The sequence below is a fragment of the Paralichthys olivaceus genome, chromosome 11 (assembly GCF_024713975.1).
Source record: "Paralichthys olivaceus isolate ysfri-2021 chromosome 11, ASM2471397v2, whole genome shotgun sequence".
Lineage (NCBI taxonomy): Eukaryota > Metazoa > Chordata > Actinopteri > Pleuronectiformes > Paralichthyidae > Paralichthys > Paralichthys olivaceus.
Window position 1 is genome coordinate 7,357,838 of NC_091103.1, and position 23,447 is coordinate 7,381,284.

General features: G+C 41.3%; 1 protein-coding gene and 1 long non-coding RNA gene across 3 annotated transcripts in view; one reads left to right on the forward strand and one right to left on the reverse strand.

Annotated features, from left to right (window-relative positions):
* Positions 1–23,447, reverse strand: part of lsamp (limbic system associated membrane protein) — a 531,736-nt gene that overhangs the window by 396,443 nt on the left and 111,846 nt on the right. Inside the window, exon 1 of one of the 2 annotated variants that reach the window (XM_069534419.1) lies at positions 19,692–19,897. The exons of the other annotated variant lie outside the window; for it this stretch is intronic. Within the exon in view, the coding sequence (XP_069390520.1) occupies positions 19,692–19,755 (64 nt within the window). The 5' untranslated portion in view covers positions 19,756–19,897. Of the gene's footprint in view, positions 1–19,691; positions 19,898–23,447 lie in introns of those variants that run through there. 2 annotated transcript variants of the gene reach the window in all.
* LOC138412027 (uncharacterized) lies at positions 19,858–22,902 on the forward strand. The gene is made up of 3 exons (XR_011244544.1): positions 19,858–19,995; positions 20,960–21,131; positions 22,674–22,902. It is a non-coding gene; the product is annotated as an uncharacterized lncRNA (long non-coding RNA).

Below are 23,447 nucleotides of genomic sequence, written 5' to 3' on the forward strand. Positions count from 1 at the left end.
AGCTATTGACAATGGTTCATGGTTGGAGCACTTGTAAATCGAAGGCTTTGCTATGCGGCTGTGCCCCTTCATCACCACAAAGTTCCAGGACAACTACTGTATTACTGCTGACGACGCACCGACCCACTTGTCTATCCCCGACTCCAACTCTTTCCCTCACTCATGGACAAGACCCCAATCTACTTAAATGTGTTCAATTGGGCTAACCTGGAGACAGCAATGCAAATTTTTTCGGCAGAAAACCATGGCCTCGGATTTGGAGTTGCTGACTCTTATCCCGACCGCTCCACGCTTGGCTGGAAACCAGTGCTGCGTACCAAATTATCTCCAAGCTTAACGATCTCCCCGCTATGGTTGTGCCTTGAAATACTGTCCATGAAAATCATAAAACAGAATTGGTTGCACAAAACAACCCTGGCAGAGTCCTAGACCCATTGGGAATGTGTTGGGGTCTGTGCCTAGGATATGGACACAGCTTTGACTTTGATTTTACAAGGACTCAATGGCCCTTATTACAGGCACTAGCACCCCATACTCCTGCACAGGGTTCCCGGTGGGACGGTGGTCATACTCCTTGTACTTAGAGAGGGTAAAGAGCTGATCCACAGTACCAAAGCCACAACAGAATCCGCATTGCCTGTAACCTCAGTTTGACAATTGGCCTTGAGTAAACTTTCTCGGGGAGAGTGTGAGCAAACCATTCATGTCTGGGCCAAGACCTGCTTTCCCTGTCGGAGCTGCTGAGTGGCTGAAGTTCGGGGCAAACCATTATTCCTTCACCATGGCCTCCCTGAACTCCTCCATCACTCAAGCGTTTGCTTCCAAGGCTGCTTCATTCTTAGCCTCTGGATACTAGTTACCGCCTCAGACTTCCCTGCCAAACAAAACCTAATGGCTTCGCTCACTGCTGGTATCCATAAGCAGGTTTTTACTTTGCTGCATAGGCAACCTTCAGACCACGGTTCCCACCTGCCACTTCAGCAGAGGGGGCTCTGAGCATGGCCCACTCGAACAACATATCCCCGACCTCCCACTGGATGCACCAAGAAATGATTTTGTAGCTGGTAGTTGAAGACCCCACAGACAGGGACATCTGCCAGATGTCAGGTCTGCCTGGTTCAGTTGACAATGTTAGACTAATCAGCAAACTCCTGAGAAAACTCATAGTTAGAAGCAGTTATCATTGTATATCAGTGGAAATATAGATAGAAATGTTGCAGTAATGACAAAAAAAAAACATTTTAGTTGAAACATTGTGGAAAATTTTAGATAATATAACACAAGTCGACAAGTCAACAAAATATATAACGGGTTTAGTTTTATTTTAATGAAAATGAAAATGTTATATCTTTAAGTAAACTCCTAATAAAATCTGCAGCATTTCAGAGGTGGGCAGGCCAAAATGCAAATCACTAATAGTTGGAAAACCTGTTTGCCCTTGTGAAAAACACACTGTCTTCTGTAGATATTTTATCTGGTGAGTGCTTTTCCACCCACTGCTCCTCTGGGCAGAAAGTCGAGGAGGTCTCAGTCGGTACTCTGTGCCTCCTATTCATGTGGAAAGTCTGAAATAACAAGAGTCTCTTCATGAGTAGATTTAGTAAATATTAGAGAAATGTCTCTGTATGAAGAGCTGTTGATAGCTATTGACTGGATTTGATCGTTTTATTTGTATTCATTTCAAGGTCTTCACCTATGCTCTCAATAGTGACAAGTCTAAGATACAGAAATCAGCAGTGTCAGAATAAAATATGACTTTTCAAAGGGTGAACACACTCATTGACACAGAGAACACACAGTGTGTACTGTATTAGTAATGCACCCAAAGTGATAATATGCTCTGAACACACATTCACACACAGAGACATGTTGTAAAATGAGAAAAGAGACTGAAATCCATGACCTCTTAAACCATTATCACCTTTTTCCACTCCAGACTTGTTTTTATTAGGAAAAGTCAGAATTACTCTGATGTGGAGCTCTCTGCTCTGCAGGATGACACTTGTGTAACATCTCTGTATAGATGATTTCACTTACGCTTCACCTTTTCAACCTTAAAGCCTGCCGTTATTACTTCTTAGGTTCTGAAACGCTGGTTCTGTGTCCACAGGGTGTTAATTATTTCTGACCTTTGGTTATTTAAGTTTTTGAACGATGTGTTTCTGCTCGTGGAAAATGTGGTTCAACAGATGTCTCTCTCTTTCTCTCTCTCTCTCTCTCTGTACATGTGCTCAATGTGTAAAATACTATTTCAGCTGGACATCAACAACATAACTCCACAGATCTGATCTCGCTTGTGCACAGTAACTCGAGATAAGATTTTAAGATCACTAAACACTGACTTCAATAATCGACCCTCATGCTGGAGGGGATGAAATACAGACAGGGACATTAAATGATTCTGGAATAAAGGACTTGAAATGTTGAAATATCATATAAATACTGATAACAGATAGAACTGATGTCTTTATACAAAAGATCTCATCTCCAGGAAAATGGCAAAATGTCAGAGGCTGAATGAGTTTCAGCAGAGAGAAACAGCTTAGTCCCGCATGGCTGAGAGCAGAGAGACCTGGCATATGGATGAGACATGATCTCACCAAGTGGAGGATTCTGAAATATTGATATCAATAATGGAGTATTTTAGCGGCTGTGAGGCCGCGCAGGAGGCTACACAAGACAAGGGAAGAATGCAATGCATCCATATTTCATTAGGATACAGCAGACCTGAAGATACAGCTGCTTCCCAGGAACAATATCCAAACAGCAGAGTTCTCAGTTACAGGGCAACACTGGACCCTGATATAGGACACAACATGTGATGCTAGAGAACCAGGGATTAAACAATCATGGTACAAGTTAAATCTGCAAAGACAGAGTAGCACAAATAGCTATTGACTGGATCTGATCTTTTCATTTGTATTCATTTCAAGGTCTTCACCTATGCTCTCAACAGTGACAAGTTAAAGATACAGAAATCAGCAGTGTCAGAATAAAATATGACTTTTCAAAGTTTGGTTGCACAAGCTCTACCTTTCATAACCAGCTCAGCAGAGTTGGAGAATAATCAACTAAATGTCTCTTATTGTGTACCAGTAATCATCTTCATCTTCATGTTACAGGTTCCTCTCCTGTCATCATGTGTTCAGATAAACTTAGTGTAAGTCGTGTGTGTGTGTGTGTGTGTGTGTGTGTGTGTGTGTGTGTGTGTGTGTGTAGTATTGCAGTTTGTAACCTGGCGGAGGATCCTTCTAATCCATCCACCACACTTAATTAGCTCTGTTCATTAACACATAATCCGCAAATTAAAAGACCACAGAGAGACACGTAACATTGTGATGGTTCATTTACAGGCCTGTGTTTGTTATCTGAAAATACTGGCTTTAAAATCATTTCGTTTGTTTATTCTAAACAAACTTAGAAGAAGAAGAAGAAGAAGAAGAATGGCATCGCTGTCATTGTCACACCATTCCTGGAACCATTCCTGTAAGAATAAGTTAGCTCGGTATTTTCAGAATAAGCCAGCCAAGAAACTGAAGAGGACATTTTCAGAGGAATAGAAGAGAAGGATGGACAGAGACAGTGTCTGGGTAATATTGAATTGGCTACCATTACTTGACAAGAGTTAAGAGAGGCAAAAAGATGAGGGACAGATGCTGACCAGTTCAATCATCTGCAGGGAGGATTAACTTGAAGTGGATCGGGCAAAGGGTAAGACACACACTTATGGAATCCCTTCTACGTGCAGAGGATAGATAAAAACTTTATGGATGTTTTAATTAGCCAGAATTATATGTTCCAGTGTTGCCAATTAGCCACGTGTGATTGTGTGTGTGTGAGAGACAGAGAGAGACCAAGCAAACATAGCAAGAGACTAACTATGAAGTTTTCACTGAAGCAACAGAACAAAAAGCTAATTTAAGTAAACGAAAATCTGAATCATTACGAAACTCTAAGGCAACAAATATAGAATATAGTGTATATGTGGTATAGCCACCACATGCATGCAGATACAAATCACCTTTCTAATGATTTCATTCTTTTTGATGATGTTATGTTTCATCTCCGATTTCGAAACAAATAGAACTATGTGTTATATTTGTGTAGAATCCTGTTACATTACTCTACATTGTCAGTGACATGGTTGTTTGGCTTCTGTGGTCGACGGTTCCTTTTCGGTCGACTTGTAAACAAAGTGAATTAGGCCTCCACCTGCAGTGCAGCCGAGAGCACTTCTTCCAATGCGTGGCTTTAAAACTGACTTTGCTACTCATACTTTACTGCTGTCATTAGAAATGTTTATCTATCGACTGTTTGATGTTGAGTTCTTCTAAACCAAGTCTTAGTATTAGTAGGTTTTAATGACATACTGATTGAACTGGAACTGGAATGAAAAACTGTGAAACAAACTTCTTCAGAGACAGTCGTTGCCGCTTTGAGAACAGGTGGAGAATCCAAAAACCTTGAACACAGTTGAATTCCCGATGTGACAAGAAACACTACAACATTAGTGGTTTAACCTACAATTTCATATCTACCTCTTCTACAGGAATCACACATCGATGACAGCTACTTGAAATAAACTAGAAAAACCCTTCACTTTGCACAGCAGAGCAAATAGTTTAATGTCTCATCATCAATGAAAGAATCAGGTTAAATATAATTTTCTTTTTTACCTCTTTTGTGCCGAAGCCTGGATCGTTTCCTGCTGTTAAAAAATGGACATGAGCTGAATGTCTGTCCCATTCAATGTGTGAAGCAGCAACATCTAATTATGAGAAACATAAAATGTGTTTCTCATAATGTAAGAGGTACTGACAGTTCTGAAGCAACATTTAGCAACAACAATAAGGCCTGATTTAAAAAGCAGATGAGCATCAGTGACACAATCAATCTGTGTTTTGAGGATATTTACACTGAATGACTTCACAGTGTTTCACAGAGAGTGACACATTTCATGATGTTGCATCATCTCACATTCAATTAATCTTATTTCATTCTACAAAACAGCTAGGCCTTGTTTTCTTTATTATATTGCACACAGACATAGCCTAGAGGGTGTTGTTTTCATACCTCTGTGTGTGCCTGTGTGTGTGTGTGTGTGTGTGTGTGTGTGTGTGTTTGCTTGTCACAAGACATCACACAGTGAACGTGGTAGCTCCTGAGTTTATGCTGAATCCTGCCTGCCTGCAGAAGACTGTCAATGTGTTTGTGTGGAGGAAGGAAACAGAGCGAGAGTGGGGCAAAGAGCTCTGCACACAGATCAACAATGAATCAACGGTGCAAAACACTAAGTCAGAGACCATCTATGTTGTGAAAAAAAATTCAGATTATTATAAAATATGGTAATCTATAATATATACAGTATATATATGTATATATATATATATACATATATATATATATGAGAAAGCTTTGCATTAAAAAAACATGAAAGCTTTGCATTATACCTCAGATGCTTCTCATTTTATTCTGTCCATGATATTCTCATTTTCTCCTCTATCAAAATGACTGAGGCCATTTCTTTCTTTGTCTTTAACCAAAGTTTACTTACAAAAGACAATCTGAATGCAGCATAATGGACGTGATGAATGAGACCGAGGCTGAGCAGGAATGACGAAGGTGATGAAGCCCTGAGGCATCTATCCATCACTGCAGGGAGGGAGGGGAAGATGGAGAAAGAGACGGGGCAGCGTCGACACAAAGAAACAAATATCGAGCACAGCTTCTAAAAGACGTGAACACTCACATTGTCTGCATGTACACACATTGTATTACATGATAGCATCATTAGCCCTGAGAGATACAATCCCTGAAGGGAAGTGAACAATGAGAAAATAATGTGTCACATTAGAGACATACATCAAATATAGTGAATGAAACAGTATTTCTCGTCTCAATGTCTCTATTTGCCAGCTCGTCCTTTTCTTGTCTCCAGTCTGAAAACTCTACCTCCTGTAACTGACAGATCCCCACGACTCAAAAACCTTGTGGATGTGTTGTAACATTAATTTTATTATTTTATGAAATTAGATAAGACCCTTTATATTCAAACACTTTATATTTACATCGAGGGGCCGCCATGTCTTTTACATTAGTCCAGACTGGACAAACTAAACACTGTGTGACTTTTTAGGACTGAAGTCTACCACAGTTTCTTTTTCACTTTTGGAAGAAGAGGGTGAGGTGAGGGGTGTTCAGCTGCAACATGTAATTTCAACACTAGATATCACAAAATTCTACACACTGTACCTTTAAACCTTAGTTTACACTGTTCAACCTTAAACCAACTGTTCAGGGCTCCAGCGAGCTGCAGTCTCTCCCACACACAGAGACATGGGGATTTTTGTTTTCCTCCTTCCTCCGTGAGATATAGTGCAAGCACAAATATTTGAAATAACGCAACTACAAACAATCTAACCTGCATTCGGCTTGTGGGAGAAGAAGGTGAAGGTGTCTGTACGAAGTGTGACTGTTCGAAACACTGATTACTAATTCAGCTGGATTGTCGAGTGTGTACTCTGAACCTTGTCTGTTTCTAGATGACAGACGAGAGAAGAACCCTGTGGAAGAACCAGAAGGAAGAAAGACGACAGATAAATACTCTGTTTCCCTCCTCTCTCTCTCTCTCTCTCTCTCTCTCTCTCTCTCTCTCTCTCTCTCTCTCTCTCTCTCTCTCTCTCCAGGTTTTAGCAACATTTCCCTAACTTTTTCTGTCTGCCTCAGAAAATCTCTCTCCTCGCTGTCGCACCTAAAGGTTAAAACATTTCACTGCACAACAAACAACTAAAGGTGCAGGACACTGCAACATACAGGCAGGAATTATCATAATAACAGTATGTTGTCTTTATATCCCTTCTATGTTTTAGAAACAGAACCTCTGGCGTTATTGTTTCCATACATCTCTGTTTCTGCCCATCCAGACCAAAATGCCGCCCTGGATTTTTCAAACTAACCAGCATCGTTTCCAAACCTCTCTCTTTTACTGGCTCTAAAACTCTGGAGCTGTGTGCACACCAGGCGTATATAATAGTAATATTATCGATGTAGCCTTAGTCTTCCTTGACTCTAAAATGTCCAAGTGGGTTATTGGGACTTGGCTGAAAATAAATGGAGCAAATGCACTCATTAATCTATGACTGCCTGGAGGGTGCTGGTTATAAACAGGAGAGAAATGTCAGACCAACCAGGTCACATCCGACACATCATTTACTCCAGATTCTCTTTGGTTCAGTCATTGAAGTCGACACCTGAGCTCATGATTGCAGTAAAAAACCCTCAAACCAAAATGCGTCTGTTGCCGGTGGGCAACAAAGAGCAAACCAATTGTTTAATGTGAGGGAACAATGGAAGTGGAGTTAATGAGCTTATAAACGTCCCTGTCTAGAGCATAAACCAAAGACAAGTTAGCTACAGTGCGTCAGCTTCCAGGTAAAAGTAACTTCATTGACTCCACTTGATCAATCACTGTTTCTTTACCAGACACTGATCTGGACACCGTCCCTTTGTTCACCCACATAAACACATCCCAGTTAAATAGTGCTAATGATAGTAATAGAATGTAAATAGATTTTCTGGTCTTGAAGTACAGTTTTTGGAATTTGCCCACTCACACACACATTCAAGAACAATTCAGGCAATACGGGTTCAGTATCTTGCCAAACAGCGAGTGGAATGAAGGAGCCGGGGATTGAACCATCTTCCTTCTGTTTAGTGGACGACCCACTCTACCTCCTCTGCAGCCACCCAATTAGATCATATCTATCTAATTTAGTGGAGTATATTGAATCACTGTTTGATCCATAACTAAGACGAGCCCATTTATACTTGATGCGGATCAAAATAAATGGGCAGATCAGGGAAATTTTGTTTCTGGGTTCCTGTGCAGCGCACAGAGCTCAATTAGAATATGGTGGGCCGCTGTTATCTAGGTAATTGATGGGAAATAAAAAAAGCCCTTGCCAGGCTAATGCCCCTCTAGTTATTTGATGTGTTTCCTTGTATCAGGGTGAGACTGGGTTCATTTAATAGACACAGAGTTTAGAAGTGGATGATCCAAAAAGACAGAGGACGACACTGAATCACTGGAAAATGTTTGGACATCAGTCTCTGTGTACTGAGGCGGCAGCTTCTCTGAAAATGAAATGCAGAGAAACACAAATAACCTGAGACCTATTGGCCCCTCAGCTCTGCTCCTCACAGTCAAATGGTCAACAAAGGCCGAGCAAGCAGAAGCGCTGAGATACTCACAGGAAAAAGAACAATTTTCTGTGTTTTGGCCTTGAAGCAGGACCTGACATGTGCTTTTATATTGATCTGCAACCTTTCTGAGAGAATTCACAAACTAACAACAGGCTCCTTTCACTGTGAAGCCATTTATTTGTTAGTCTGGGATTTCTGTTTGTTGACTCCTTTGATATCACAAAAGCACCGCTGCTATCAGCTGCACAAATCTCTTTAGCTTTATAACTTCATATAAGAAATAATCATTTATAGATTGTATATAAACCATTATATTTGACTTTGTGCTGTGATATTATATGAATATGATGATGATTATATATTAGGACAGAGATGTGAGCAATGTGTGTTTGTTCTGTGTAAAATGTGTTTACATGAGCTTGTTCACACATTAAAAGTAAATGTTACCTATTTAAAACTCTGTTCTGCCAATATCCAAGATTCAGCTTCCTGTTCCGTCGATACAGACTCTCCATAGTAATTTACTTTGTATAACTAACATTAATCAATTCAGGCAGGAGATGCAGTTCACACTGTGAATAATTAAATCCAAGTCAATACCATTAGTGAGGGTGGAAAATAAGACTTTAAATATATGAGACAAGTGTAGTTAACGCAGCAGTGAGAGATCTTTGCTTTGAAAACTTTCACCTGCTGTTGGTCTAAATTTTAGTGGCTTTATGTCAGTGGAGAAGCTCCAGAGGGTTTTCATCCTCCCACTGTGTCTTCACCATCTGCTCCAACTGAGAATCAGCAACAAGGGAATCATGATAACTAAAGAGAAAAGAGTTCATCACAACAAGATCGATCTCGAGCTTCGGATTGTCGGAATATAAGTGCTACTGATGGAAAACAAGTACAGAACCAGCGGGAAAAGTTTTACTCATACCTCGACGTCATTGGCTGCTTGTGCAACGCGTGACAGCTGCGTCACTGATCTGCTGCGTCACTGATCTGCTGCATCTCACGGAGATTCACACAGAGAGCCTCTGATGCTAAATGTGTGTGTGTGAATCATACGTGCTGCTGGCGCTGATTGGATCGAAGGCTAATGGCAAACAGTTCAAAGTGTTCACTGCTGATGTCAAGTTTGCTTCCAAGCTTTCTTCAACTCCTCCGTGCTTTGTATTTGATTTGCTATAGTGATTCTTGTGTCATTGTAAATGTTTATATATATATATTTTTTTTTTTTTTTTGCAGTTTGGGTGAGAAGCCAACACTGTTCCAAACATTTTTCTCCTTTTTACGTTCGAGAGAAAGGTACAATCCTTATCTTGTATTTGACTTTTCTTCTGTTGTGAAGTAAGTTTGAGAAAATACTGGTTTATTTATTATTTTGTCAGTGCTTCCCCTGATGTCTGCTTCCTTCAAACCTGTTAATGGCTTGGACTGCATTCTGCTGCAGCATGGTGGAACTTGGGAGTGGGGAAAGAAAGGAAAGTAAGTGTTCGTGATACGCTCAAGCTTCCCCCAGGCTGGATTTAACAATGAGCATGGTGGTGTCAGGTAAAATCCAGGTGCACTTTGGTGGATCGCTGGTGTAATGGCATTAAAGAAGTATTCACTGCAGTGGAAACTGATCTGCAACAGCAATGAAGTCAAAGTGTGAGAAAAAAGCGTGTGTGTAACAAGCAGAGTCTGAAATACTAAATTCAGACCAGGTTTTTTTGGGTCAGTCACTTTCCACAGAATCAAAATATCAATGCTCCAACAATGTACTTTACCAAATCTAATTTTAAGATAGACACACTCATTGGGCTCGGCAATTAATTGAAAATGTATTAAAACTGACCTTTTATGACCAACTTTGTCTTCCTCATGTCGGTTAATTCGGTTAATACTTTGCCCAACGAGTGCATTTACGCATTTCCTGCAATCGTCTAATTAAACGCAATTGAGTTAGAGGTTGGAAATAATTGTGATATTGATTTGTAGTGATTTCGTCCAGACCTACACACTCAGGTTTGCTCAGATGGATCCAGGAGCAGTTTCTACTTTAACAGCACTGGTGTTGGACGAGACAATAAAAACTGTTGTTGTACTGTAACTAGCTATTAATAGACTTGTGTTGCACTTAGCATTGTTTTTAGTGTCAGGTGGAATATAGGGCCCATAACGTTACATAGTGCTGACTGACACAAAATGCTGTGTGCTTGTGTGTATTGTTGCTATATGGCCCTTTTCATCAGGGCTGAAAATGATGCCGAGATGAGCTAGCTGTGCTAATGCAGTTAGCAGGGGACACATTAACAGTGAAGAGTTGGTTGGAGCTTTGACACTTTGAGGCTGTGCAGGCTGGATGAAGCTGTGTTTCATATTCATTTATTGCACTAGTTCAGCTGCTGTGTTCCCAGAACTAAAGGCCGAGAGAGGGAGTGTGACTTTCGGCGTGCGTGGGAGAACACTGCAGGTATGTGTGTGTTCACACTGGACTCTGTGTTTGAAGCCTGAGGTCATAGTTTCCTGATTACAATTTTAAACGCAGGTCAAAAAGTATCGTTATTAAAATGAGAAGCTTTTCTGTAAGATCGTTAGTTTTTATAAGAAATTTTTTTTTCTGCTTTTGTGCAGTTGAATCATTTCATGGATGAGAAAAGATAAAGTGTGGGATAAAGAAGAAGGCGTTGAAAGGTTGAAATCTAATTCAGAAAAATCTCCTCTTTGCAAACTTGTTCCTCCAACAGGTTTCTGAGTTCAAGTTGGCAATTGTATGAGAAAATCTGTGTAAAGTGGGCATTGTAATCTCAACTGTGGAATAACAGACTGCAATCGGAGTGCAGGTGCAGTTTGTGCCCTTTCAAAACTCTAGTTTCAATGATTTTATTCTTTCCAATGTGACTGCACCAGTTTTTTTCGATCATAATTTACCTGGAAAACAAACATATGCAGTAGGAGAACAGTGTCAACTGTGAAACTCTGAAAATAACCCTAACCTTATTAAGAGTGCTGCAGTATCGAGGAAGGAAAACTCAAATATAATGTTTGCAGAAAATAGATTTTTTTTCAGCCAATCAAAACATAATTTAAGGCTTTCAACTTTTATTTTAGATTTCAAGCCTCTGTTTCCACCTTTCAATACCTTTTTTTTCAGTTTCAAAATATGGTATAATTTTCATCCCATGACAGTTGTGGAGTGTCTGTGGATCGACAGCTATTATTACAGTGGATTTCCTGACTGTCACTCATTTACTATGTATTAGAAAGGTGAATCCCCTCATGGCTGAGAGCGTGTGAGAGGACTGACAGCACAGAGGCTGCAGAGATGAACGGATGGGAGTCAGGTTGTGGACTGACAGCTCATATGAAGACCTGTCTAACAAGAGAGTACAGAAACTATCAATCCACTGAGCTGCACCTGAATGCACCACTGACCACGGACCAAAGCAGCTAATGATCCACAGTCACAGTGAAGAGCAGTAACATGGTCGTCGTTCAGTTGCTCTGTTAATTGTGCGACACAGTGAAACCATTACAGTGAAACAACAGCGTCAGTGCAGTTATCAGCGATGCATCATGTTAGCAAACTGCTGCTCTGACCGTCACTGACATTGCTCTGATGTCACACTGATTCACTTTACAACACATGATACATGAGTCGTCACTAACAACAGCATCAGTGTTGTTGTTTGGTTCAGAAAACTAAATAATCTCCACTTTCCCTGTTAGATAGTTTCCTCATTGTCCCTGTGTGAGAGGAATGCTGGGAAATGGAGTCTACGAGTCAGTGAAGGCCACAGCTATCATGCCATCGGTCTGAACAATGTCTCATTAATGCTGTTCAACATTCAGACAGAAGCACTGGATCATTAAGGTCTTCTGTTGTTTCTTATGAATTCATTTCCATGTTGTGTAAAGGAAATGAATCACAGTGAGACACACACGTAAGCGGAGGCCTGGTTTAATTTGGAGCCGATCTCTCCAAATTAAACCAAGCAACATGCACAGGATGCTGCTGGGAGCAATATGTCTCCACTACAGGTGAACGGACCGTTACAGAGCGCACACACATCACCGAGATGTGACACACACATAATGCAACACAGTCAGGGACAAAACCACAAGTAGAGTTCGAGAGAAACCACAGCGTACGAAGGAGGACTGTGTGGTTAACCATCGGCACATGCTGCACAACAACAGGAGTGGAATGAATGAACACACATAACACACACAGACATGCACACAGCGAGAGAGGAGAGAAACTCTACAGGTGCAGATCTAGGCTCAAAAAATTACGGGGATAGAAAAAAAAGAAAATAAGAAAGAGATATTTTCAGTAAAACAGTAAAGATGGAAAAACTATGAATGTATTGTGTTGCATGTTACCGTGCACCTAAATTTTGTGCTGTTGCTCCTGAAATGTTCAGAAAGGAGCACCAGTGCTACAAGTGGAAAAGGTCTGGAGCCCTGTTATGTATAATGCATGTTTACATTATTCAACATGAAATAAATAATAAAGAAATATTTGTGTAGAATTGATAAAATCTTATTAGGACAAAACGTCTCTGTGTCACATTAACACAGCGTGCGGTTGATGCAATAGTTACCCAGCAGTGTATTTGTACCCAGATTGAATAGTCTAACAGGGAATCAGGGAATCAGTGAAGGTGGAACAGTATCTGTCAGTAACATCTCCTTCTCTGTTGTCTCTCCTCTTTCATTCTCTCCATCTCCCTCTCTTTGCTCCTCATCTCCCCTCTGCCTGAATGTGTGTGTGTGTGTGTGTGAGAGAGAGACTGACCTGACATCATCAGCGTCCACTTTATTAAACCATGACTCCTGAACCACAGTGATACAATCTACTTCAGCCCTTCACATCATCTCTGACAACCACCACCACACATTTCTCTCACTGCTCACTGGTCACTGCTCCTCGCACTTAACTCACACTGATCATTTGTCAGTGATTTGCTTCCTCTTCGAGCTGCAGACGTCTCTGCCAACACACACACACACACACACACACACACACACACACACACACACACACACACACACACACACACACAGTGCTGATCTATGACCTCATCACTGTGATGACAACACACCTCCACTCGCTCCTGCTTCACCTCAGCTGGAAAAAAAAAAAACCCAATGACCATTGTGCACTTCCTGAACTTCAGTGAAGTCAGTAGATCCTTTTTGACTTGACTGGAAACAAACATGTGCGTACTGTATAATGAAGAAATAAATAAATAAAAACACCTCGGCCATTGAGGACAACACATCACATGTAAGAGCTGACTGTTCTCTCTCGTGATCATATGACCAGGCTGACAGTAACAGCCATGCTTCACTCAGAGTCATTGCTGTGAAGCAGCAACATGCAGAGAGCTGGGCACTGCACAAACAACACAGCATGTCGGCATGAAATCCATCTCATACAGAAGAAACAAAGGGGTTCCATCCAACACAAAGCCACAGCGAAAGCAGCACAGGGACTTTGTAGCAGAACTGTACATCAGCCTCAATCAGTCTCATTAAAAAACAATCAGTGGCCCCTCATCCAAGTCTGTGGCCAGTCTCTCATTGGACTGCATTCAGAGGGAGATGTGGCGGAGGCTGATGGAAACACAGTATCACAGAGACACTGGAAGAAAATGCACAGAGACATTCATCAAGGCTCAGGGCTCCATTTTTGTGTGTCTGTGGTGTGCGATCACCTCAGCAAAGAGCCACAGTGTCGTTCATAGAAATGTGAAGTGTTTGTCTCAAGGGTAAAGAGCAGGAATCAGGATTTCATCATTTTCAAGGCACGATGAGGGACTGAGTAAAGGTTAGCACAGACTGTTTTCTATCAGTGCAGCACAAAGCTCATTCGCAAGACTAACAACAGCTCAGAGATTATAGAAAGATACATGACACACTCCTCACTCTGATCACACTCAACCCACAGGTCTGTGTTTAACATGGACGAGCTGCCGAATACGCCATATAGCTGCTGTGTGACTGAATGTAACGACTTACTGTCCCTTCTGAAGTCCAGTGAACAGGTCAGCAGATGGTGTCAGGACACACACACACACAGAGAGAGAGAGAGAGCAGGACACCCTTACCTGAAACAGAGAAACAAAGCAGAGCAGATCGTAAATGAGGCGTTCATCACATTGTTCGGCACACAACACATTCTGCTGAACTGTGTCTTTTAAGCAGCCTCCAGACGAAACGATCCTGTTCTCAAATCTTTCTCAACAAATGAGACCAGGAAGGAAAATCAGTCCAGGTGACTCTCCCCCTTATGAAACGTACTGTACGTTTCTATTGGTAACTGCTCCTCACTGGTCACTCTGTGTCTCTTTATCACACCCTTAGAGTCACAGAAGAAATCTGAAGAGGATTAGAGGAGAAGCAGCAAGAAAACTGACCTGAAACCAGCCTCTCCACTGTTTATTTGCTTATTGTGGATCCAACAGTGCTTGTTTAAGAGCAGAATGGGAAGAACATTCCAGACTGATGATGAGGATTTCTCACATTTATGACCATCAAAAATTGTTGACACTTAAACCGAACAATAAAAATCAGCAACATAGCAGGCGAAGGAGGCAGTTGCAGATGAATACTTTAGTCCACAGCAACGACCATGTTGTGAAAAACCCCTTTAAATTCAATCCTAACCCATTCAACCTGGATCAGACGTATAAATATGTTGTTCTGCAGCTGTGTTCATCTACAGGTGGAGAGCAGATGAAAACCTGAACCTGAGACTGAATGAAAGAGAAACGATTAAATCATCTGCCCATGTCCTCCACCTCACACACACACTCCCCCACGGTTATTTAAGATGTCATGTTAATACACACTGATGATCCTGATGGACACAAATTACAAACCACGAAGAAAACCCGGAGGGAACAAATAAATAATTAACAATGATAATAATTACTGATCAGCGCAGCGTGAATTATAAACACAGTCTTAAATGAAATGTTTGGGAAACGTGGATTGTAAAGGAAGAAAACATCATGTAAACCTGTGACACATACACAACCACACAGGTGGAAGAGGGAGAGCTTCTCCTCTCTGACACTTTGAGGCTACACAGACTCCCTGATGCCTCCAGGCTCATCTGGTTCATTACAACTGCCGCTTCTTTAGAGAAAATGAGGGACAAGACAACAGGATGTCTGTCTGCTGTCTGATGCTGCGTCCACACCAAATGCCATGAGAAAATATTGTGCGATGAGATTACATACAAAGTCGATGCAAAGGTGCAAACAGAAGCATCTTTCAGTGTCTATCGCTCGACTTTAAATATTAAATATTTGAACTTGAGCGAAAGATCCGTGTGACACAATGTCGTGAAATCCAATAAGCGCTGAGAATGAAACTCACTGAACTCAGGACCTGGCTCAGACCCAAGCCAGCACATTATCAAACCAGCCACTGGTTGGCCTCAAGAACTGCTGGAAATGACAGACATCCAGATAATACCGTAAATCTCTGCAACTGCAATGTCCATATCTATAATCTTATAATCTCAGTATCTATCTAAAGCAACAATTTGCGGTTTCTGCAGAGGTGTGAGCATCAGTGCAGATGATACCGGGTCAGAGTGAGTTACTTTATGTTGTGGATCCTCTCAATCCACAAAGGAAAGAATGAGCCGTCTCTGCTTCTCTTGATTTATGAGTTCAAATCTAACTCTGCTCTCCACAGAGACTCATCAAATATATGCCAGTGTATATACCGATTTCACATCCCGCTAAAACAACCTCCCCCAGAAACATAGACTGAATATCCTATATTCAATCAGATGAAGCCCAAAACCTCCAGCAACCCACAGCACAACATCTAAACATTGCTTGTGCCACATTTTAGTCTTACAAAGTAAAACAGAGCAAAGTTAGAGAAGTTTTAGTAGAGATGTGTTTTAATCTCTGAGTGGCACAATCTGACCCATTTGAGATTTCTCACTATAAAACTCTGTATTTCACTTGGATGTGACTATATGTACTTATTTAATCTAAATACAACTGTTTATCAAATAAACTACTGTGAGCGCTCTCAGAAGAGCGCTCTACGAAAGCAACATGGAATGAGTGACGCCTCTTATGACTCGTCAGAGACAACAAAATCGACAGACAGCCTGAAAAATCCATGACAACAACATTTACCAATATCTGACCTGGTGACATCATATATCATCTGTAAGGACGACAATAATATCCAACCTGTGACATCATCAGTGAAACAAAACAACTGGCCAATTTGATCCCATTATAAAAAATGAATCATGTAACAAAGTGTTTAACATCACACACACATTGTGTGGCTGCTAATCCTAAAACACGATGCTGCTTGGCAACATCAATCCAGGCTGATGGGACACACATACTTGATGTAGGACAAGTGAAAAAAAAATTTGTGTTTTATCGTAGAGACAATGAGAAAGACACACACACACAAAATTTCTCTTCTGTGAGAGTCTATCATCCAGTCTTCCTCTCTGCTGACAGCCTGACAAGTCTATTGTTGTTCCTCCACAAAGTTAAGTATGAGCCGTCTCTGCTTCTGTTGATGTTCTCCACAGAGACTCATCAAATGTGTGCGCCTGTGTAGATGTTGCTCAATGACTCTGAGGACACATTTCCAGGACATTTAGGTCTGTCCTCACTGGTAGGGTTTAGGGTTGAGGTTAAACATTGAGTTGGGAAAAACTTTGAGTGTCCTCACATCTATCAAAAGTCAGCCAGTCCCTCAGGTGTGACTCTCTCTATCTCTGCCCAACGTGTTAATTATAACTTTAAAGCTCCAAACTAAATCCAATCTGTTATATTTACTACAACAACGTGTCATCTGCATGTGTCTTCACCACACTGAGAACAAACTGTCCACATTCATATGTAGCAACACACAAACTTGTTTTTTTTAATTGTGTGAGTATCTCAGGTCTATGTTCTTCAAATGTGAATTCAGCAATTCAAGCTAAGACTAATTCGATTGTTCAAAGGCAGCTTGAAGATTTGATTTGATGATCCCAGTTGAAGTATCTTGATTAACAGTCAGCTCTCATTTTGAAAACATGATCAGCATTTTTATCACTGGCTGATAATTAAAAAGCATCAAGAGAAGGTTTACATTATAGATAAAAAGGGTGGGAATTACTTTTTACACTTTATTTATGCTTTTCACAGTCAAACGTCTTGGTCTTGATTAAACACATCTGCAGGTTTGACTTTGAGGAGCATCGAGGTTTGAAGGACAAGGTTCAACAATGTTGATTCTTTTCATCACATCTCCTCAAAACCAACAAACAGACCTCTGGTTACCACAGAGCCACATACTCACTTAGAGAATTTCTATTGGTCCTTTTGTGAATACATGTATCCACTCAAATACACAGAAAATACAATATCTAATTCATACACACACATTAGTGTGTAGCTCCATCATCCAATCAACTCAAACATTGAGTTTGACATCACATCAGAACATGAGACACAGAAATGGAGGCTTTCAGCAAACACACATGACAGAACAGATCAAAACCTGAATTTGCACTTCGAACTGTGTGTTTCAAAAATTGTGTAAATGTTTTAATTAAATGTGCTTTCATGTCTCATTTATTAGAGCGACTGTAAACAGTATGTGTCCCACTCCGCTCAAATCACTAAGGAACAACTTTAACAGGAAATGATGTGATGAAACCTGCAGCCTGGGGAGGGAGCCGAGGAAACGTTAATTCATTCTGACTGAAAAACAACAACACATGATTAAATATCAGTCACAGTGTGTCACAACTCTGTGACACCTCAGACATACGAAGGCTTCAGACTCACAATGTGTTGACCTGTGACTCCAGCGCTGACCCTGAACATATGGTTTTCTGTTTTCTCACTCAAACTGATCGGCTGCTCGATCACCACCACATTACCCAAACACCCACAATTCCTCTCAGAGCTGATGCACTTACTGTGTGGAGAGCATCAGCACTTCCTGCTGACATTTCATCGCTTTTGTGGAGAAGAGAAGACGAGGGAACTGATCCTCTCTTAGTCTACGTCTATCCCTTCTTCTCTTTGTCCTTCTGAGTGACTGAAGGTCTGAACCAAGGTTCATGTCTTTTTTTATATTGTTTACATTCGACATACGTACACCATGCTGTCATCGCCCACGTGCACTGATATTGAAGTGCTTATTTGTACTTTTTACTTACTTGCGTCTGCACGTCTTTGTTCACCTTTTTGAATAAAGTAGATGATAGAATGTTGAATGGAGAATGTCCTCCATCTCACACACACTCATCACTATGTGTCCTAACTTCCTTAAGAGAGAGCCAAAGAGAATCTGATTGGTCATGACTGACTGAATCAAATTATGAGACTATAAAGTGTCCTGGTCAGTAAAAACAAAAAAGGATGTTTCAAGTTGAACCAAAACTGAGAAATAAATGTGTTTGACGAGTTAGGACAAGTTAATTTGAAAATCTAAATCATCTTCACTGGATTCTCAGAGTTTTCATTAAACTTCAGTTTGATCACTGGGGCAATTTTTTGATATTATGTCGCCTCGTGTGTGAGACAATCAAGTCTTCTGTTGGATCTTAATTTTATTTCAAGAACGTCATTATTTGAGAATGAATATCAGCGGAGGGAGAGAGAGACATGAGCATTTTCAGATACTTAATAAGGATCGTGCTGAGGCAACAGGAAAGAAGCTCGAGACGCTAGAGGCTTCATCTTAAGTTGATTTCAAACTAAGATAAAAACTAAACTAATATATATATATATACACTCTCACTCACACACACACTTATACACTCTCACTCACACACACACTTATACACTCTCACACACACACACACACACACACACACACACACACTTTCTCTCTCTCTCTCTCACACACACACACACACACACACACACACACACGCACACACACGCACACACACTCTCACACACGCACACAAACACACTCACACACTCTTTCTCTCTCTCTCACACACACACACACACAAACACACAGTCCCTCACTCACTCACTCACTCACTCTCACACTCACTCACACACACACACACACACACACACACACACACTTTCTCTCTCTCTCTCTTTTACACACACACACACACACAGTTTCTCTCTCTCTTTTACTTACACACACACACACACACACACACACACACACACTTTCTCTCTCTCTCTCTCTCTCTCTCTCTTTTACACACACACACACACACACACACACACTTTCTCTCTCTCTCTCTCTCTCTCTTTTACACACACACACACACACACACACACACACACACACACACACACACACACACACACACACTCTGTCCTGTCTGGTGTCTTCAGGAAGTCACGTCACTTCACGCACCTTCACAACTCGGACACAGTGAAGCTCCGCAGCAGCTGACACTTCCCCTCAACTCTTCCCTGCGGTGGGAAACACCGGGACATGACATGTGGAACAAGAAGAAGAAGTAGAATGAAACCATGTCTTGCCTTGAAACGCAAAGAGGAGCGCGACGCCGGGGATCCACACGGTGTGTATCCAGAAGTAAAGCATGGTGTCCTTCAGTCAGCGGCCAAAGCTCCGCACTCTGCCCGACCAAGCTCCGTGTGCACCGGGTAATTTCCACAAGAGACAGCGGCGCAGATGAAGCCGAGCGGAGGAAGAAATCCCAGAGAGTGAACGGTGCTGGTGAAGTGAAGAGCTGGAGACTGTCACTGCTTCTACTGCTGCTGGAGCTGCTTTCACACGGACATGAGCGCCCCCTACCGACACCTGCATCTGCTCCGTGTGTGTGTGAGAGAGAGAGACTGAGAGCGCGAGAGAGAGTGTGTTCCTGTTCTTGTATCTTTGTGAGGACCATTTTAAGCATAGACCCTACAGACTGAGGACATGTTGACCAGTCCTCACTTTTTCAATGAGCTGTTTGAGGGTTAAGACTTGGTTTTAGGGTTAGGATTAGGTTAGAGTTAGGATTTAGTTGTGACGGTTAAGGTAAGGATTAAGTTAGGATTAGGTTAGAGTTAGGATTTAGTTAGGATTAGGTTAGAGTTAGGATTTAGTTAGGATTAGGTTAGAGTTAGGATTTAGTTGTGACAGTTAAGGTTGGGGTAATGGGCTGATGAATGCATTATGCCAAATAGTGTATTTGTCTCATAGGGCTTAACGAGGTGCGACATCCTCTGTCCTTAACCCTCAGGTGTGTCTCTCTGTCTCACTATCGTTCTTCTTATCTTTTGAAAAGTTACATTTTTGATTTACTTACTTCTGACATCTATAGTTAGAGTGTAAAAAGTGACGTCCTCTGAGTATAGAGTCCTCCCCGTGTATCTACAGCAGCTGCTTGGTCCCATATGTACAGAGGTGAACCAGTATACATGTCGGAGGTCAAAGTGAAGTGGGTCTAGTCGGTTTCATCGAAGAAAACCAGTTAGTGAAGAAATCCTGACCTAAACTGGAGCAGCTGCTATTATATGATTGAATGCACAGTGACAGACCTGTGATTAAACAGCAGCCAACATTAATCTATATTATTGTTATATTTCATTTAAACCCGATTAACAACACAAGAGAGAAAGAACAAAGAAGTTCAAGAGGAACAAAAGAGCCTGATGGTCCACCAGGTGTTTCCATCACCTCACTACATGCTGGGGTTTTTTTGTCCTCACACAGAAGACACTCTGCTGCTTGAACTTGGCTTTTTCTATTATGGTATTTGTATTATTTCTGTTCCTTTGTTCTCACTTTAGTTTCATTTTAGCTTCCATCTGTGAAGCCTCCACCCACGAGACCACACGGCACAGGTGGACTGAGGAGTCGGTCTACGTTCTCCACCTGCTCCTGCAACACTGCTCATTTGTATTTTAGGCTCAGCAGAGAATAAAAAGCTGTTTTCATGGGACTGTGCCAGCAGCAAGAGAGACAAAGCAAAGGTGAGAGTGAATCCCATCAAAACAATGTTTTGATGGAGAATCCAGTTTGCAGTCAGAGTCAGAGAAGTAACACTGCTGAGTCTCAGAGAGAGAGAGTCAAGTCTGTTTCATGTCCTGCAGAAGTCGCTGTTCAGGTGGATGAAGTGAAAAAGGATTTCTGCATAGACCCTTTAGGCCTTCATACAGTATTCATGACACATGTATATGTGTATGTGAGTGAGTGTGTCCTCTGCCTGTGTGTGTGTGTGTGTGTGTGTGTGTGTGTGTGTGTGTGTGCTTCCACTTTCTCTCTCTTTGTGAGTGTGTGCGGGTGTGTCATCTCTCTCTCTCTCTCTCTCTCTCTCTCTCTCTCTCTCTCCCTCTCTCTGCATGTGTGCTTGTGTGTGTGTGTGTGTACAGGACACACGATACCAGATCTTTCGAGTGTCAGAATAAAACATTAACACAAAACCATCCACTCAGTTCACGATTACACTTCTGCAATCAGAGGGATCAGCAGTGTAAACCCTCGTCCTCTCTGTGACATTTTCACATCAAAGAGACAACGCTGAGTCATTTTCCAGAGTGCAGACCACTCATGTCTTCTGCTGGACACTGAATCCACAGCTCTTGACCTCTAAAACTCTTGTTTCATGATTCATTGCCACAGTGTTTGTGTTCTCCAGCAAACCTTTGGATGTCAGTGTGAAAAACCTTGAGCTGATGTTGGTGAACGTGTGACTGTGACAGCAAATATGGAAATATGGGATGATTAGAGAGAAGTGAGACAAGATCATTTATTTATTCCCAGGGACACGCTCTTGGATCATGTTGATGGACCATGGCTGTGTCTGAAATCATCCACTCATTTACTAACGCCTACTCACTATATAGAGGCTTCTATTCAAAGGACTGTATGAGCTTATCGGTAAAAAGAAAAAAAACTTTTCAGAAACTACTCCCGACATTTTCTCTACAATGCATAAAGACATCATTATCCTAGACAGTATAATGGCGTAAAAAAATCCCTTATGAAATTTTGAATGTTTATTTTAAACCAAGTGTTAATATGTGTAGGTAAAATGTACAATACATTATATTTAAATGTAGAAATACATTTTGCTGCAGTTTGTAGTGTGATGCGCTGCTCTCAGACATTATTCAGATATTTTTGTTAAGAATAAGGAGTAGAAGGCTGAGACCTCTCTCATTTCATCACTTTCCTATTTTTTTTTCTGTCAATGCTGCGGGCTCAGTTCGTGATGTCATGCACTGCTCGGTTAATGACCACCGGCTGAACAGGCCTTTTCACAATGCACTTTGGGATACAATGAGCCCAATGAGATGTAGGGTTTTAAAAAAAATCACTTAACGTTGAGACAGCACTAAACAGCCAGTTCACTATATATTGATTAGTGAGTGGTTTTGGACACAGCCCATGTGATGCTCATTGCAGTGTTAAGGGGCACTGACTTCCAGTTCCTGTCTCATTAAAATCCAGTGAAAAGTCACATTCAGAGGCCTCTGCAGTGAACGTCTTGTTCATTTGTTCTTGTCACACAGTGGGAATCCTGTATGATGAATTAAAGAAGCTGTTTTTGTGACAGAACAGTGAGGATGAATGGATGAATGGATGGAGGTGTTGAACTGAGACTCTGCTGATCGTCCTGCAGTCAGCACCACTGACAGAGGCAGAGCAGCAGCAGCTGAGCTCAGATCAGTGGAGACGGAGCTCAGCTCAGAAAGTCACGTCAACACAACACATCAAATATCAGCAACACTTTTAATAAAAAATAATTTCTTTAACTTTTTATCATGATTACTTGTTGTCATCTTTTTGAATTGATGAAGTGTTTCAGCAGTTATCTGATATATATTTATCTCCCGCTAACACTTGGTTCAAAAGCTTTATCTATGTTTATTATCATACACACACACACACACACACGTACAACTCACGCACAGAAACATGCACACACACTCACAGAGAAAAACACACATACAACACACACACACATATACAACGCACACACTGACATACAACACACACACACCATACAGACACAAAATCACAAATACTCACACACATACAGAAATATACACTCGCACACACACACACACACACACATACACTATTTCTCGTCATTATTGCTTGACCTTGGTGGAAAACATCATGGGGTCAAGAAAAGATGATGATGGAGAATCTGTACAGAACCTTTCAGCAATTAAAGTTACTCAAGTTCAACATGTCCTGTGCAAAACAGACTGACACCTCCTGAGAAAAGATGTCTCCAGTCAGTTCACGCAGTTAGAAGACCCCCTGAGCACAAAACAGAC